General features: G+C 41.8%; 1 protein-coding gene across 2 annotated transcripts; it reads left to right on the top strand.

Moving 5' to 3' along the window:
* Window positions 1–12,024: 12,024 nt before the first annotated feature.
* si:dkey-5i3.5 (uncharacterized protein LOC565091 homolog) lies at window positions 12,025–19,512 on the top strand. Of its 2 annotated transcripts, none has more exons than XM_034215798.1 (4): window positions 12,025–12,221; window positions 16,310–16,591; window positions 17,569–17,815; window positions 17,979–19,512. In XM_034215798.1, the coding sequence occupies exons 2-4, from the start codon at window positions 16,331–16,333 to the stop codon at window positions 18,338–18,340; spliced, it is 870 nt and encodes a 289-aa protein (XP_034071689.1). In that variant the 5' UTR covers window positions 12,025–12,221; window positions 16,310–16,330; the 3' UTR covers window positions 18,341–19,512. The 2 variants fall into 2 exon arrangements, with proteins under 2 accessions (XP_034071689.1, XP_034071690.1); XM_034215799.1 differs by having other exon boundaries at window positions 12,073–12,221; window positions 16,310–16,357.

Here is a 19,512-nt window from a genome sequence, read left to right as displayed (position 1 = left end):
TCTGATGAGGACACAGGAAGGTGCCAACCCAGCCGTAACTAAAGTGACTGCAAAGGAACAATGACAAGCCAAACATATGAGCTCAGTGAGGGACATGGGGTAATTATTGCAGCCACACACTTGCTATCTTAATTCTTTGGGCAACTGGTTTCTGTTTAGACAGGTCATACTCCAACAACACAAAGTCAGCAGGGATTGGGCTCCAGCTGGTAATGTGGCCAGTCAGGACAAGAAACAGAAACAAAGCTGCACAAGCAAAGATGAGGACGAAAACAAACCATGGCCATTGTTAGGATAAAGGGAGGAAACAAACACATTTACCTAGCCTTTTCAAACAATATTCCCAAACATTTTTCACTTTTTAAGTTTGTTACTGTAAAGGGTTAAGGGGTTAACAGACACAGTCATATTCTTGAATGACTTTGGATGTAAAGTCAAAGGAGGACACGCAAGTGAATACCTTGAGAATAAAATGCCACACTGGAAGCCAGACATCAAACTTGTCCTTTTTGCATAGCGAATTAATAAAGACTTTCTAACAAACAATTTATATGAAACTGAAACTCGCTCAACACTACAATAACTTCAATTAACTGTGCTGTGACGAATTTCTGCGAGGAATTACACATTCAAACAGTTACAAACATAGTCTATACTACAGCTATAAATATATGTCAAAATCTATGGATGTTTTAGGACTACTTTAGGGTTTGATGACAAGCCTATAATAGAGCTTTTCACAGCAAAGCATTTAACCTGTCATTGTTGGGAAAACACAGGTTTAGTTTATAACATCAATGACTAGTGTTAACTGGTGTCATTGTACTGTGCTGGAATAGCTTTACAGTGACACTAAATGGAACTTAGGCATTCTGTAATCAACTTTACTTGTTAGACTACTTTGTTTACATTGACATGTCTAAATGTCATGGAAAACGACATATTGTATGAATCATATTATTTGTAAGGTTATGTCACCAGGACTTCTCAAGAAAACTAGCTATTGTGGTAAGTCATTGTGTGAGTAGTATTTTGGACAGATATGTAAAAGACACAATGTGGCAGACAAATGCTGTATCCTGCCAAATGTTTCTGGTAAAAATGTATAAAATAGAATAACACATATTTGCTGTTCATGCTTTTTGTGTGTGGTAGGCCTAAAATGCTCTTGCAAGTTGTAATATTGTAAGTAATGGGTTTGAGGCATAGACTGTATATATAAAGGTGGAGGGTACATGTGGGTGAGCATGCGCAGTGTGTGTAGACGTTGTTGTGAAGTGGACTCCACAAACGGAGGCGCTGTCTGTGTTACTGACATGCCTGAGTTCCTGAGTTCGTATTACACAGTAGAAGCCCCAATATCTCGGACAGTTACAATATTATACAAGGCAGTCAAAAGTCTCGTTGGCATTGGTTATGAAAGAAGAAAATGGAGAGAACACTAAATAAAAGGCATTTTCCAAAAAGGGACCTGGGATCATAGTACCATTTTGTATCTTGTAATAAAATAAAATGCAATGGGTGTTTGCTTTCGGCTCTTCGCCTAACATTATGTATGGAGCTCATTTCCTGCCATAACTCCACAAACAAACTAAACAAGTTTTACAAATGCCTTATGATTCACTAACACAAACAGTGTGGTTAGCAAATGCAACACACCATATACTGCTGTGGTGTTTTGTGAAATGCTGTAGTGTTTTGTGAAATGCTGTGGTGTTTTGTGAAACGCTGTGGCGTTTTGTGAAATGCTGTTGCGTTTTCTGGCGTTTTGTGAAACGCTGTGGTGTTTTCTGAAATGCTGTTGCGTTTTCTGAAATGCTGTGGTGTTATGTGAAATGCTGTGTTTTTTTTTTAATGCTGTGGTGTTTTGTGAAATGCTGTAGTGTTTTGTGAAATGCTGTTGCGTTTTGTGAAATGCTGTGGTGTCTTGCACTTCAGGCCCACCGTAGATAAAGGTAAACAAAACATATGTTCAAACTACTGTACTGTTAAAACATTATGCTTCTTGTGGCACAAAATAATATGTTGACAATGTTTTATTTTACCCTGGCAAACTGTTGTCCATTCTTGGAGTGCTCACTTTTTGAACATTTGGAATGTCCCACACCTGCATACACACAAATGACTGACTGAAATAAAATAGATTCACTTTAAGATTCAGAACGCCGCTGCTCGAGTCCTCACTAACACTAAGAAAGTGGATCACATCACTCCTGTTCTGAAGTCTTTACACTGGCTTCCTGTGTGTCAAAGAATAGATTTCAAAAATACTGCTGCTGGTTTATAAAGCACTGAATGGTTTAGGCCCAAAATACATTTCTGATCTCCTGCTAAATTATGAACCATCCAGATCTCTCAGGTCTTCAGAGACTGGTCAGCTTTCTGTCCCCAGAGTCAGAACTAAACATGGTAAAGCAGCGTTCAGTTATTATGCTCCAAATATCTGGAACAAACTCCCAGAAACCTGCAGGTCCGCTGCAACTCTTACTACTTTTAAATCCAGGCTGAAGACTTTTCTTTGTGTCGCTGCTTTTAATTGAACTATTCATATCTTAGACTGCACTGTAACTTTTATCCATGTATTTTTTCTTTTAATGTTTATTTTATTAGCTTTTCTTTTTAATGATGCCATTTTCTTAATGTCTTTCATTTTTTGTAAAGCACTTTGAAATTGCCTTGTGTTGAAAAGTGCTATATAAATAAACTTGCCTTGCCTTGCCTTTAATTAAGAATAAATGCTACGATAAATCCAAACTGACCAAGGTACATTATATTATTGACCGTCCTTTAACTCTCACATTAGGATTTACATTGGGGCGCAATAAACCAACTCCTCTCTGCACCTATAATATATCTATATGATTTCAAGAGTTACATTTAGGTGCACAGTGCTGTTTCTTGACTTGCAAGCTCTTTTACCAAACAAGCTAACGCTAGCTGGGTAAATATGACGCTCTTTGTATAAAAACAAAACTTACCTTCTTATATATCGACTTTGTCCACTTCGATCAACTTTGTTTCCTCCGGCTTCAATTTCCATCACTCTCGTTCATTCTCTCTATGTCTGGTCAGACCAGTGGTTGCGCTAGACTTTTTCGTTGTCCGTCATTTTGACGGACAGGATCGTAACATTTCCGTCATAATCCATTATTACCCGTCATTTTTTAATTGTATTTATTCATTTAATAATATTAGCTGCTAATTGTAGCCACCAGAGTATCGCAGCTTCAGGTTTTGGCTATGCGTCACTCTCACTCCTTATTTGGTAACGTGTGTGTATTGTGTGAAAAAAATATGCGTGCGGTCACTTTTCACGTCAACACGAATATGAATGATTTATTTTTTCCTGCACTGACAGCACAGCAGAGGGGGGCAGAGGCCACTAAAACACAGCGACCATTGTGCCTAAACAGGCAAATATGAACAATGCCATTGTTTTAAATGAGACAATTACAATTAAAAAAATATGAACAAAACATTTACAAGAACAACTCAATTGACCTGCTGTAGCCTAGCCTGAACTCAGACCTTCCTCCTGGGCCGCAGGGATTTAAACTGGGTGCTCGCTTGTGCGTAGTCAAATGCATGAAGGGAGATTGCTGCAGAGGCGATTGTCATTAAGCGTTGGGTCTTTGCCTCGGACAGACAATTTCTCATGGCCGTTTTGATGTTGTTCTGAAGGCTGAACCCGCGCTCTGTTGCTACGCTGGAGACTGGAATTACCAGCACCACTTCAGCCAACGTTTTGTAGTCGGGAAACATTTCTCCCAGGGAAGTGATCAGAAGTCGGCAAGACTCTCTGAACGAAGGATTTCCCGATGCTGCAAGCACTCGCTTAACTGGGAGGAAATCCCGCAGCATGCGCTCCTTCTGCACCAGTGGCGCAGCTGCATCCCTTTGTGACCCGTAGTGGTCACAGACGCGCTCCAAGGCCTCCAGTCCGTAGCTCTTTAATGCGCTGTCAGCACCCGGACAGCGAGATGCATTGATCACGGTGTCGAGATCAGCAATGATGCCTATACATGCTCCGAAGGAAATATTTTTTTGATGGATTTATTAACCTCCGCGATGTAGTCTGTGCGCACACGTGAAAAGGTCTGAGCGTCTGCCTGGGTGAGCGTGATGCTACAGAACTTGCCGTCTTGTAAAGCCTCGTTAAATGTGGTCTCCGCCTCACCTGGTCCATTCATCAAGTCCTCGAGGCTGGCAAGGGTCATGTTCACGACGGGCTGGATGGAGGAGATGTTGACATCTTCTTTTTGGAATGTGAGGTTCATGCGGTTCACCACGGCCAAGACGTCAGTCAGCAGGTGAGTCAAGGCAGGGAATATGAGCGTTTGTAGGCGCTTTCTAATCCCCTTAGCGACCGGACAGTCTTTGTCAGCTTCCTCCATGGACTACATATTTTTCATCTGAACACTAACAGCCTGAGACACAAACTGGCTGAACTCAGGCAGCTATTCATGAACGGTAAGGCAAGCATATTATGCTTTTCTGAGACCAAATTGGACAATTCCATTACAGATTCAGAGATTGCAATTGAAGATTATCTTGTAGTGAGAAGGGACAGGAACGTGAATGGAGGTGGTGTCTGCATGTACATACATAAAGACACCAATTTCAAAAACCGTACCTGCATCATGAAAATATTGAATCTGTGTGGGTTGAAATTCTTTTTGACAATGCTAAATCTGTAATAGTCAGGACAATCTATAGACCACCGGAACAGAGTGACTTTTATGATACATTAGATGGGTGTTTGGCTGATGTGGGGGATGTAGAGACAATTATTATTGGAGACTGGAACACGGATATGCAACGTAAAGACACGTCCGTCTTCAAGTCCTTCAGTAGGATTTGTGATCTGCACGGCTTCAGCCAGCTAATCACCCAACCCACCCGGGTATGTGAAACAACACAAACTACCATTGATCTCATTCTGACCTCTGACAGGTCCAGGATCTCCAGTAAAGGGGTTATAGCATGCGGTTTAAGTGATCATTATATGATATTCTGTACCCGCAAAAAGCTAAAACAAAGGGCCGGCTGTCACAAAACAGTCATATCTAGAGACCTCAAAAACTACTCTAGCGAGGCCTTTAATCTAGAACTGGAGAGCCTGGACTGGTCAGATGAGCTCAGTGGTACACAAGTTGAAGAAACATGGCTTGGTTTCAAAAACAAATTCTCTGCAATACTCAATGATTTGGTCCCCCTAAGAACAACCAGGGTAAAAAATCGCGCTGAGCCGTGGATGCACTCCGGCATACTGTCCGCCATGAAAACCAGAGACAAAAAATGCTCTGAGCTTCATAAAAGTCAGTCAATGCTTTCCAAAAGCACGAGCAGTGAACTCCAGGCCCACGTGACTGAACTAAAAATTGAAAGAAACAGACTAAGAAATGACGTAAGCTCCATGATCAAAACTGCCAAAAAGAATTTCATCAATGTCAAAACTGAGGAAAACAAAAATAAACCCTGTGAACTTTGGAAATTACTCAATAACCAGCTTGGCTGCAGTAAAAAACTCAAAACGAGATTTTCTAACTTAAACATAAAGACAGATAACAGGCTCATCACAGACAAACTGGATGTGGCCAAGTACTTGACATTTTTTTTCACAAACATAGCCACAACTCTTGTAAATAAATTATCCTCCCACTCAGGGCTTTTTGGAGTAGATCACATCATGACCTACTACAAAAACCTAGGGGTACGCAAAGATGATTTCAGTCTAGCAAGGGTAACAACAGCAGAGGTACTCATTAAACTGAGCGCCCTCCAACCTAACAAGGCCACTGGCCACGACAATATCCCCTCCAAATTCCTCAGAGACACAGCAACCGCCATCTCACAAGTCATAGCTCACATAATTAACCTCTCCATAAAACAGGGAAAAGTACCCAAAGACTTCAAAATTGCAAGAGTAACCCCCCTGCACAAAAAGGGCAGCAAATTGGACCCAGGCAACTACCGCCCTGTTTCTATACTTACCTCCATCTCGAAAGTCATGGAAAAAATAGTATATGAACAGGTCGAAAAGTACCTTGCGGAAAAGAAACTAATCTATGAATTTCAATCTGGCTTTAGAACATCCCACTCCACTGACACATGCCTTCTTTATTTGAGCGACCACATCAAACAAGAGGTGGACGAGGGCAAATACTGCGGCATGGTGATGCTGGACCTACAAAAGGCTTTCGACACTGTCAATCACCCCATTCTGATTGACAAGCTAAAAGCAATTGGTTTTGATAAACTATCGGTGAGCTGGATGCAATCCTACCTGGAGGGGAGAGAACAGATGGTGGAGGTAAACGGTACTCTGTCCCCCCCCCTCCCGGTGAGCTGTGGTGTTCCACAAGGAAGCATATTAGGTCCGTTACTGTTCCTAATTTATGTAAATGACATGTCATCAGCATGTGACTGCAACTTGTTCCTGTTCGCGGACGACTCAGCCCTGCTGGTCTCTGACAGGAGCAGATTGCAGGTTGAAAAAACCCTCAGCTCCGAGCTCGCCGATAATAAATTATCATTACACCTGGGTAAAACAGAGTCCATTCTCTTCGGTTCGAAACATAATCTCAGAAAATCCGACGACTTCTCAGTTGCAGTGGGCGACATTATTGTCACAAGTAAGAAGGAAATTACATACCTAGGATCTATTCTTGAGGCAAACCTCTCCTGTGACAAAATGGCATCCAATGTAATAAAAAAAGTCAATCAAAGAACTAGATTCCTATACCGGATCTCCTCTCTGGTAAACAAAAACACCCTGAAAACTCTGGCAGGAGCACTCATTCAAGGGTACTATGACTATGCTTGCACGTCATGGTACCATAGCACCTCAAAGGCGCTAAAAATAAAACTTCAAACATCGCAAAATAAACTGGTCAGACTACTGCTTGACCTTTCATCTAGAACCCACCTCACCTCTGCCCACTTTGACAACCTAGGATGGCTTAGAGTAGACAGAGTACAGAGTACAGCTACTTGCAATGGGCCTGGTCTACAAGATCCACTACACCTCTATGGTACCCATGTACATGTCAAAATTCTTCCCAAAGGTCAAGGAATACCATGATCATAACACCAGAGGGAGCTCCACAAATCATGTGAAACCCAGATTTGGCACAAAAAAGGGGGAATACACGTTTCGCAATTATGCCACATCAAGGTGGAACGCTCTTCCCACAACTGTAAAGGAAAGTAAAACTATACTTACCTTCAAAACCTCTCTTAAAGAGCACCTTCGGGGGAGAGCATTGCAAAACTGGCCCCGGTAATGGTACAAATCTCAACCTGTCGTACAATGGACAGCTTCCCCCCCCCCCATCTATGTATATACTCGCATTTTAGACTCTGTTACTAACTGTATATCTGTAGACTTGGTATGTCTTAAATGTCCGGTTAGGATGTATTAGAACGAAATCTAAAATGAAAATTGTAAATAAGCAATCTGTATGTAAAAAACCACCTGTATGTAAATTGTAAATAAGCCATCTGTATGTCAAATATGTCTTATATGTCTTAAATGATATGATGAATTGGAAATGGGGGACCCTGATGTAAACAAGACGAAAGTCTTTCTCTGGTCTGCATCCCCTTAACAATTGTATGTTTTGAGCTGTACTGTACTGTACCCAATATACAAGCTGTTAATAAACTTTTCAATCAATCAATCAATCTCCTCCTGCAACTCCAACACCAGAGCAACCCAGTTGGCACGTATGCCCTTAACTGCCCTCTCCAGCGATAGCCAGCGTGTAGCTGATGGTTGTTTTAGGCTCAGCAGGTCATGTTCCTCCATTTCGTTTTGGAGTTCATTTAGTCGGTGTGTTCGAATGGGGGAATTCCTGTAGTAAGTGTATATGTTATTAATTGTCGTAACATATGCACTTATTTCACGCACAGCCTTGGAGGCATCGCGCGCAGCCAGTGCCGTTCTGTGCGCACCACAGTGAATGTTTACGAGGTAGGGACAGTCATTCAGCCACATCTTTTGTGCAACTCCAGCCTTTCGACCCACCATCACATTCGCTCCATCACTTCCCAGACCGACGACCCGAGCCATAGCTACACCACGGCCCGATAGCACATATTTTATTTTTGTTGTGATGCATTCTGCAGTGCAAGAGGGTATTACATAATTGCCAATAAACACGGTTTCAGGCTCCCCTTTATGCTGAAGTGCCAGGTATGTGATCAGCATTTTCTCAACCGTGATATTAGTCGTCTCATCTACTATTACCCCGACGTATTTACTGTTGGCGATGCGGTCATCGATAGTGCTGGTTATGGTCATTGCTATCGCCTCCTCCATCTGATTGACTGTCTCATGGTGGGTGTACGTGTGTGCACTGTTGAGGTCTGGACATCCAGCAGATTGTAATAGCTATATTAGTTTGGGATATAGGTGGCTCGGGGTGTTTGTGTTTGCCATATGCAACACAACCTTCAATTGTGTTTTTAATGCCTCGTTACAGGCAACCTGCGATTTCTCCACATGTTTTACCATTGCCACGCTCTGGTTGACCACCCTTGATGCTTCGATGTGGCTATGGCTGCGTTTGTGATCATTCAGCACTGATTTCTGCATCGTCGTGCACCCTCGGACAAATCCGTTACTCGTCTTAGCTTTTCTACAGATGTCGCAGAACATTTTGCCATCTTCCCTCCTCAGCCACTTAAACTCTTGCTCCCACTGAACCCGGTACTCCCGCTTCAACTCCTTGCCACTTGCTTGTCCCTCTGCTGCTGGCTGAACGTTGTCAGTTGTAGTCTTACTGGCTTGTCCTTCATCCTCCACTGCACCAATCCCTCTTTTTTCACCTCGTTTATCCACAGAAACACCATCACAATCGCTGGGCTTATTAAAAAAGCTTCGGACACTCAGCTGCCGTGACATTTTGCGGTTGCTAAAGCCGGTTCAACAACGAGGTAATCAACGAGGTCAAAAACAAGACTAGACAATAGCTACTTAATATGCACACACTCGCCACCAACTGGACAGGGGTGTGAATGACTAAATAATAGTTACACACTGTAGAGTACAGTAGATCGCCCTCAGTCTACCTGGCCACTAAGGATGTAATATAATATGTATATAAGAGGACTCTCCTCCACCTTGTTGTTGAAAAAGCTCCTTATATCCGTTAGCGCAGCTAGCTAGCACCAGATGCTAACAACAACAACAATACACGTAACCGGTGCGCGTGCTTTATCTCACTGCTCGCGCCACACATAACACACACCCTCCCGAGCTTGAATGACACACAGAGACGGGCATTAGTATGATCTGTATGAAAGTGGCCATGTCGGCAGGCCACATCATGTAGACAGCCAGTCACCCTCTGTGAGGCAGAGTCAGACCCACATTTGCGCAGCGTTGCGTTCACGACATACATTAAAAAAAAGAAGTCCTCAGGCCAGCAGGCCACTTAGCAGGCCAGGCCATCGGGAAACCTCCCGGATCTCCCGATGGCCAGTCCGGGCCTGGTTGTATTTAGTTTGCAGCATTTCTGTAAATGCAGCGTTTCCTGCTTATGTATGCGTTTTTGGCCATTGTTCCTGCCGGCCACCACAGATTTGACATGTTATAAGGAGAGTAGCGAGTGACGCAATTTATAGTTTTAATTTGTACGTCACCAGGTGTAGGACTCAAAGGACTCGGGTTAATCGAGAGGGGAGACTCGTCACGACCAGCTCATTACTAGGATCCGGGTTAATGATCCGGATGAATCAGGATTCACCCATCTCTACCCGGGAGTTCATGCTGTGGCGGGCAAGCATGAACAACAGTAAAGAGCTTATATCCGTATCCTCTGTCCCGTGGTTCATTAATGTATTTTTACTAGGGCTGTCAGTCGATTAAAATATTTAATCGCGATTAATCGCATGATTGTCCATAGTTAATCGTGATTAATCGCAAATTAATCGCACATTTTTTATCTGTTCTAAATGTACCTTAGAGGAATATTTTTCAAGTTTTTAATACTCTTATCAACATATGAGTGGACAAATATGCTTTATGCTAATGTTTATTATCATTTGAACAATGACAAATATTCTCATGAATATTAAACACAACAACCTCTGAACATTACAAATATTCGCCTCAATTCAACCTGGAACCTCTCTCATACAATAATACAATACAAATGGTGTGTGTGTGTGTGTGTGTGTGTGTGTGTGTGTGTGTGTGTGTGTGTGTGTGTGTGTGTGTGTGTGTGTGTGTGTGTGTGTGTGTGTGTGTGTGTGTGTGTGTGTGTGTGTGTGTGTGTGTGTGATGGATCATTGGAGCTATGTGCAACTCAAGGCATATGCTCGAACGGGAGCTGCCTGGACGCTGCAATCATGTTGCGCGCACTATCCGTGCTGAGTGTGCTGACTTTTCGTACAATGTCCCACTGTCTGGCTACCTGCATAAAGTCAAGTGCTCGGCGCAGTTGTGTGGATAGAGCGCTCCTCTGTTTTCATTTAAACAGCTCCTTATATCCGTTAGCGCAGCTAGCTAGCACCAGATGCTAACAACAACAATGCACGTCAGGTCTCTCTCTCGCTCGCTCGGGCCACACATACACACACCCTCCCGGTCCTCCCGATAGCCAGTCGGTGCCTGCCGGTGAGCGTGGAAGTGTGGTCTGCCACAAGCGGGCGGCAGGAGCGGGGCTGTCAGCATCAGCTTGTAGATGGTATTTTAAACTCGATGCACTCTGAAACTACGGGGCGGCCGAGGAAAAAAAATACACATGCGTTAATCGCGTTAAAATAATTAGTGGCGTTAACGCATTATTAACGCGTTAACTTGACAGCCCTAATTTTTACTAATACACAACAGTTTGTTGTGGGGACATTGAGACGGGTAAAGCTGCACAGCTAATTGTAGAAAAAAAGGAGACCGCTAGATCCTTTGGGCAAAGAGAAAGGTACTTCAATGCAGAATGGTACAAAAACAGAGAGTGGTTAATTATTTGCAAAACCACTAAACGAGCCTTCTGTGAAATATGCACATTTGCTGCTGTCAAACGGCTTGTAACTTTCTCCAAATGTGGAGATGACAGCTTTGTAAATTCCGGAGTTAATACATGGAAAAGGTGCCCAAGCCTCCTGGAGAGCCACGAAAAGTCTAATGTTCTCAGTGTGTTCAAAAAAAGTGCATAAGTGCATAAATTAATGTCGTCTGCTTCTGTTTGCTTTAATACAGGCTACGTAGTTATGCAGCGCCCCTTGTAAAAGTATAGACTAGATGAAAACAATGGCAAAGAGAATCACCTACTGATATACTGTCCTTTGGTTTCTTATTATTTTTATTTTTTTATGATACTATTCATCTGAAGTGAATATAATACGGATAGTTAACATTTAACTTCAAACAACATTTAAAATAACCTTGTTTTGTGTTATACATGTGTTGGGTGATTTATGAATAAGTACTCCCACAGCTCCTTTTTATTAACAACGAACGTATATGACTTACCTTCTAGAAGTCTGGTGGATTTTTGTCAACTCCATTCCAGTCAGTAGAAAGAAACACAAGTTTTGCTGCAACCTGCTGCTGACTGTGCCCGCGAATCTCAGAGTGGTGGGCGCGAGTATCACAGTGTTACCATGGTAGCAGTGGGAGAGGGCTGCAGTAAATCAAGCGACTCGCTGGCTGTGTATTTGTTGTTAAATATCTGATCAACTACTATGCATATGTGACTGGCGAGGCGGCGTGTGTGGTGGGGTGGCCAGTGGGGGGGGCAACACATATATCAGGGTGGCCATGGCCCCCCCTGGCCCCCCCTGCTGGCGCCACTGAGTGAATCATAAGGCATTTGTAAAACTTGTTTAGTTTGTTTGTGGAGTTATGGTAGGAAATTAGCTCCATAATTGCGTTTCAGTTCTTGACCTCTAAAGCAAAACATTTAGACACTATTATCGTAGATAGTGATGGAGATGGCCGGGTGGATTGGTCAGCAGCCAAATCCGTTGTCTGCAGAGCTTGTTAGTGGAACACGTTATCGCCGAAGGAGGGCAGCAGTTCGCTGAACTGCTCACTGAAGACAACAAGCATGAAGAAGGAAGAGGAGGGAGCTAAAGTCATTGAGGGAGGATTACTCAAACGGAAAAAAACTGACTTTGCCGACAGTAGACTATTTGCCTTTAGCTGGCAATGATTTGCTTTGGGAAAGCCCACTCAATAACCAGAAGCATCACGGGCACACAACTAAAAGCAGGTTAGTAACAACGCCACCGGATAAATTAGTTAGTTGCTAAACGTTTACAAACCGTTTTGAGATTGGAGTTAATTTGCGTTTTAACTTTTTTCAGATCTCCATAATTATCGTCACGTTCGTGAGTTGTTGTGTGTTAACGCTATTACGTGTATTAACGTGTGGGAGAATCTGCACTAAGATGAATCAAAGTTGTGTCTCTATCACATCGTTAACAATATAATGCCATTCTACCGATGTAGGAGTAAACGTTATCTCTAAGCAACATGGTTACCGCGGCAAAGTGAGTTTCAGGTTGATAATTCGACATACATTCACTTCGGATCCAGAGGCGTCTTCCTCCTTCCCTCAGACTCACATCTGAGAACTCGTGGTTATCCTCAGGGTTTCACTTAGGGACCATCAATAAATGACCGTCCAAATGACACAATACGAATGCTATTTTCAATACCTCCTTCCTAACTTGCCCAAATTAGTGGAAATTATGCTAAAACAACCACGATTAATTTTTCATCATGTGTTAAACATTTATATTACTGATTTGTCATGCATTTCCCCCCATATATTTGAAAGAAAAACATTTTTTCACAAATCTATTCAGCATTGTATTACTATACTGGACAGACACATATTTTCATTGTATTTGACTGCTTATTCTATTTTATATGAACATTGATATGACCAATGCTGTATCTCGCAGAATGTTTCTAGAAAATACAATTAGGCTAATATTAATATTACATTATTTTTCATATATTTGCTGCTTATGCTATTTTCTGTGTTTTTAAAATGCTCTTTAAAGTTGAAGAATCCATAATTATTGTGTAAGGCAGCCAAAGTAAAATATTGCGCAAGAAGTCACGTTGGCATTGGTGAGGAATAACAACAAATGAGAGCAGACCAAACAAACAAACAAACCAGAGGGAGCTAAAAGTAATTGAGAGAGGGTAGCTTACAAGGAAAATAACACTGACTTTGTTGACTGGATTTGTGCTTAACTGACCTTACACTGCAATAATGTGCTTTTGGAAATACCTACCTGGCCTATGAAAATTAAGCAGTTCCTTTTATTGAAAAGTCTCATTCCTGTTAAATAGCTGTTACGTCCCCCTCTAGGGTAGAGGAAAACAACACACACCAGAATGGATTTGGTAAGAATTATAATAGGGTTTAATAAATAACAATGAAGGTGTACAACAAGATGAAACAAAACAATAGCCTAAGCCAAACAAAGGAGCCAAAAGGGCGCAAATCTACTGCTAGAAACAGAAAGAGGACTCTAAAAATGAGCCTAGTTGACACACCAGGGGGGTATACTACGAAGCAAGATGTTCGCTTAGCCGGCTAACTTCAGGGAAAACTCGGGGTTTCCGGCATGCCCGGCGCCGTGGGAGGGCCAGGCCCTCCCATTTGACATTCTTGCCCTCCCCCAATAAACACGAGTTTTATTATTTATAAAAATAAAAAAATATTTTCTTTAATTTTTTTTATTATAAATAAAGTGTGAACTTTTATGCTACGATGTATGTGATGTCAGATAGTAACTAAAACAAAAAAATCGCAGGCTACGTCAAATAAATTCATGTGTCTGTTGTGATTTGTGATTCGTCCACATTTAGACCAATCACAGCGTCACACTCTGCTGCCTATTCTGGATTTGTTTATTGTGCATTCTGTAGACTCCCATTTATGTTTGAATTACACAATGGACATCAGAAATTGGCTCAAAAGGTCTAAGGATTTATTAAAACGAAATAGCGATGAAAGAACTGCAGTCGATGCAGCTGCTGGCGACCCTGCACCTGCCGTTGCAGCAGCACGCCTTAATGTCACAAGCTTGACCTCGGCAAACCCCGGGGCTGAGTTAGCGAGCCTAAGCCTTGACTCATCAAGGCGGCCGCCACCAACGCTGTCCTCCGAGGCACAGCTCCTTGTGCCCCTACCATCACCACCTGCGTTGCCACACCCTGTACCACACCCGCCCTCCTCCTCCTCCTCCACTACAGACGCTCCTCCTGCTCCGTGCTGGTGCCTATACTACTACTACAACACTACAGACGCTACCTTGCAGCACATCAACAGGTACTATTGGGCCAGCAACCGCTCAAAGACCAACAGCCCCAGATGATCTTGGGGTTAATAAACCCAACCAGGTGAAACTGGATCGTTTTCCAGGGAGATTGTTTTCAGGAACGAAGCGCACTTTTGCCACTGCATGGTACAACAACAGACCATGGCTTGAATATTCGTTAAAAGCAGACGCAGCCTTTTGTTTCTCCTGTAGACAGTTTAAAGTAAATACGTCTTCATCTGATGCGGATTTTACTGTCAAAGGTTTTTGCCACTGGAAACACGCATTACAGACTGATACAGGACTGCTAAGACATGCCACATCAAAAGAACACATTTCATGTGAGAGTTTGTGGAGAGAGAGACAGATACACGAGGAAACAAATAAGGAAATTAGTACTTTGGTGCAGATCAGCTGGCACGGAACCCTTATTACGTGTCAGCTGTCGTTGATATTATAGCTTTTTAGCTGTCAACCAACTCCCTCTCAGAGGTGACCACGATTCACTCCGCAGCATGTCCAAGTCAGGCAGTGGGCTCTTCCTATCGATGTTTGAGTATACGCTGCAGTACAAAGATGCAGAGTTGGCCAAAATAATGGAAAGCATTCCCCACACAGCAACATACACCTCTCACGACATGCACAATGCCATAATAGAGCTAACCGCAGTTCATCGTCTCCGTCTCTACTATTTCTCTCGGAGTGCAACAATGAGGAAGCTGCCATCCTTAACCAGTGTGCCTTGCTCGTGATTTACCAGTGTTTGTGCTGCCACGCACACAATGTTTCAAAAGTGGTTTCTATGTTGCCCTTTATTTGTGTATGTATTTGCGATAAGTGTGCATCTTTGCGCAATGCTGTTGGCCTTGCTGTTTGATATATTGTGCCGCAGGCCTGCAGCACGTGACGGTGTTGTGTGCCCTCCCATGAAAATCATATGCCCTCCCTTTAGATTTGTTCGGGCGCCGGGTCTGGTTTCCGGTCCTACGAAGCTGGTTCTCTTTTTAGCAAGCTAGATCTCCATGGTAACTTATGCTGTGCGGCTAACCTGGTCGGGACCAGAGGCCTGTACTACGAAGCTGGATTTTCCTAACCTGGATATGTTTGAGTTAGCCGGTTGGCCTAATCCAAAACATACGCGCTGTCGCTAAACTGTACTACGACGCTGGTTATCAAGTGGATCGCTCAAGCCAGCCGTGTCCTATCTAGTTAGGTGCGCGTTCACATGAAAGGGGTGGTATTTGGAGCATTCGACCAATCATAAACATGGAGAAGCACACTGACAGCTCAGCGTCATACTTCCTGAATGAAAAGTGAACTTTAATACTAGTCAAATATGAAGAAGTTAAACTTTAAACATCCATGACTTAAACACTTTATCCAGGATAAAAGCCACATAGTTGCACCTGCAAGGTGAATACAGCTGGCAAAAGAAAAAGTGTTTGAATGCGTATATTAACAGGTTTATGATATCACTGCCCCGTCTAAAACACGATCTGACTTTAATTACATTTGTCTCGAGTGTTTCGTCAACTTATTGTGTTGCTTAAAATAATACTTCTGCATACAGTATGTGACACTGTGAGTGTTGCACGGCCAGATACGGCTCAAGAAGCTGACTCAGATAAGGAGATATATGATACATTATGATGTGATATGATGTGATATGAATGATAATGGGACACATCGACGTCTGCACTCAGTGTACTTATGTTGTGGCAGATATTTAAGTAAGCTTTCTTAACGCTAATGTTATAATAGTCAGATTGCTCTGAAGACGGGAGGTGATATTCTATTCATTTTCACGTTCACACAGTCGGTGATTTTTGCCGGCCGTCTTTCCTGCAACGGCAGTTTTTCTGTATTTCCTTTCTCCTGTAATATGACTTGATCGCTTTAAACTCCGCACACTGAGCTCTGATTGGTCAGCAGGCGGTGCTTTCACTGAGTTGATCTCTTATTATTTATTATTATTTTAATATTTAACTCTTGTGCCCTTGTTTCCTATTTCATTTTGCAGACGCTTGTTGCATTTCTCGCAATGGGAAGCCTGACAACAGCAGCTATGGTAAGCAGAGCAGTTTTGAGCCGAGGCATCACTGCTCACCACCTCAGTAAGAATGTCACTTTTTATGTGAATGAATTAGAATCTACAGTGTCTGGATGTCAGAACAAAGCCTCTAAAGACCATAAACCTCTTATGCTCATGCTACCGTGGTTGGGCGCACGTCCTCAGGCTATGGCCAAATATTGTGAAATCTACTTCCGTACCGGCTTTGATGTGCTTGTTGTGGAGAGTGAGGTAAGGTAAATACACATTTAGAAAATTATCTAAAAAAATCATTCATACACAACAAAGAGGAAATTACCCAGTAACAGCTTTGTATTACAAGCATGTATAGCTGTAGTTATATGTTTACAATAATTGAATTGAATTAATGTTATAAATGACTAAAGATGAAATGTTAACAGCATAAAAACTACTGTTTTGAAAGGACATATCATTGTGATATTTAAAATACATCAGAATGGAGATGTGTATGATGTGTCTTTTGTCTCTCCAACAAGTCAAAACAAAAATATAATTAACTGATACCTGTGAAAGATTAAAAAAAAGGTTATCATTAACCTCAGAGATATGAGTTAAGCAAAATATGGTATATGGTATGGATTTTTTCTCAAATCTGATCTTGGGGTCATGACTGTTTACACTCATGTTAGATATCACCAGTGAGGGACAAGTTTGTGGTCGGTAAGGACCGCAATGCACTCATTGCAACAACACATTAGACTCATGCCTCCAGTGGTGCAAAGGTTAATTTCATGTTAAGCAGGTTTTAAATTAATGTCATACGAGTGCATGTAGTGTTATGCCAGACTTACTGCGTGCCAGCATGGTGGTGGTGACTAACCACAATACATAACAATGAGCGAACAAAGGGAAGGTAAAAAAGAGAGCGCACTCTAGTAAGTATGTATTTTGGCAATTCAGGTAACACATTAAAAAACTGGAATTGCTCATTTGTATTGTACAAATGGGTTATAGAAAGAAACACTAAGGGTTAATCTCGCTCGGTTACAAGAAAGCTCCACAGTGATCTGTACCAGAAAGATGGTTAAGTGCTGTGAACCTCTATTGCTATTGCTTTACAAACACTCAGCATCTCCTGCCATTCCCAAAATAGCTGTCAGACATGCCATATCATTCCCACATTTAAACATTCAATATCAAATGGCATATTTTAGCTCATTAATTTATTTCTGATTGTTTTACTCAAGGTGCATGACTTCCTGTGGCCTCGCTGGGGTCTGGATCATGGGAAGAGGTTGCTAGAGTTGCTCCAGACCGAACGCTTTATGTCCCGCCCACTGGTTGTCCATGCCTTCTCTATCGGTGGCTACACATTTGCTCAGCTGCTGATACATGTCTCTCAGGACATCCAGAAATATCAGGACCTTACACAGAGGATAAAAGGCCAAGTCTACGATAGTCTGGTGGTGGGCTCAGTGGAGACGATGGCCATAGGTCAGTTCAATATTGATATGATTTAACACATTAACTAATTTAATTTCAATTATTACTCATAATGCTAAATGACACTGGCTGGATTGAAAAATCAAATGTGGATACACATATGAATAGTGCTATTCAGTTCAAATAATACTCTTTTTTTGTCCTCTTCGCCCAGGTCTTGGTAAGACTTTATTTCCACGTTTGGAGACACTGGTAACAAAAGCAAGCATGTTATACTTTGGCATGTTCAAACGCCAGACAGTGGACTACTTTAACAAAAGCCTTGATACGTTTTTGGAAACCCCTATCACCGTTCCTGCACTGTTCTTCTTTTGCGAGAACGATCCAATGAGCGACCCACGAGCCATGGAGGAGATAATTGATCGCTGGAGAAAGAGCGGGATAGACACCACAGCAAAGAAGTGGAAGGAATCAACACATGCCGGTCACCTGAAGAGGCACCAACAAGAATATCTGACCACCATAGACATGTACCTACATACACTTGGCTTTACCCAGCTAAAGGCCAAGATGTAAGATAATTTCTTTACAACACATTGCCATTTTAGCTTGACTTTACTATGTTGAACTTAAAATATGTGTACCAAACCAGTAATAATACAAATGTCTACATCAGAATGGGTTTGAAGAAAAATAAAACGTATATTACGATGCCTTGACTAGAGTGCCCAGATCCTAAATTCCTAAAGAGATGTGTTAAAGATGTTGTTCATTTGTTTTTTCCAATTCAAAGCTCTTTTTAAAACGAAAATCATTACAACCAAAGTCAGTGGAATTATGTTAACCGAGAAATCTGATTTGTTTCAGGCATCAACTAAATGTTATTTACAAAGACAAAAAGTCCACTTCAGCAGTCAACTTCTTTTCACTTTACTTGACCTTCACTTTGTATTTAAATGCACTCTGCTTGGTATGCTGAAGTGATTAATCAAATGTTCCAGCTGTGAAAAACAGTTCTGAGTTTACAACATTCATGAAGGATTGCACAATAACCACTTTTGTGGGAGTGTGTTCCAGGGGAAACTCTGGTACACCTCGTTCTTTCTCTGTCAACAGAAAGTGCTCTTTGTAGCATGAAAGAAAAGAGTATTTGTTGTAGTGCTATAATCTCAGGAAGTAAACTACCTAATTGCTGCTTTGGTTGCATTTGAAAGTTTCTCACACTGGCTCTGTGACAGTGAACAAAGGGAATTGAAATTATGCCACTTTGGGAATGTTAACACTATGGCGCATCTAGAATAATGACTTATGAGCTTCTGTGGTAAACCTGCATAAATGGCAGTGCCAGACAATCTACCGAAGCAGCAAGTAATAATTTTGACTTATTTAACGTTTGATAAATACATTAAATGCCAATGGAAGTTTTTGAACATAGAAGGAACATTTTAAACATATTGCAAAATGTCAGTTCTATTTCAGTTACTGTATATAATATATTGATTTACTTTGTGTATATCTTGTAACCTTTTTATTTTATGAACAATGTTGCTACCTGTGTAGATTTCAGAAAGCTGATAAAACCATACAAATGAACACCATAATACAACTGTGGTAAACCTGTATAAATGGCGGCCGTTGAAGATCGATGTTGGTGCCTCTAATGTTGTAAAGCTTTGTGTCTCAGAAGTTGAACATTTTATATATTTCTGTGTGCAATAAAATTACAAGAATGTTTCTATTCAATGTTA

This window comes from Gymnodraco acuticeps, unplaced genomic scaffold (assembly GCF_902827175.1).
Source record: "Gymnodraco acuticeps unplaced genomic scaffold, fGymAcu1.1, whole genome shotgun sequence".
Taxonomy (NCBI): Eukaryota; Metazoa; Chordata; class Actinopteri; order Perciformes; family Bathydraconidae; genus Gymnodraco; species Gymnodraco acuticeps.
Note: the sequence above shows the minus strand (reverse complement) of the source record. Positions and strands in the feature narration are given on the sequence as shown.

Coding starts and splice junctions, on each gene's coding strand:
- si:dkey-5i3.5 (XM_034215798.1), top strand. CDS start 16,331: ATGGGAAGCCTGACAACAGCAGCTATGGTAAGCAGAGCAGTTTTGAGC. Junction 16,592..17,568: donor TGCTTGTTGTGGAGAGTGAG/GTAAGGTAAATA, acceptor GTTTTACTCAAG/GTGCATGACTTCCTGTGGCC. Junction 17,816..17,978: donor AGTGGAGACGATGGCCATAG/GTCAGTTCAATA, acceptor CTCTTCGCCCAG/GTCTTGGTAAGACTTTATTT.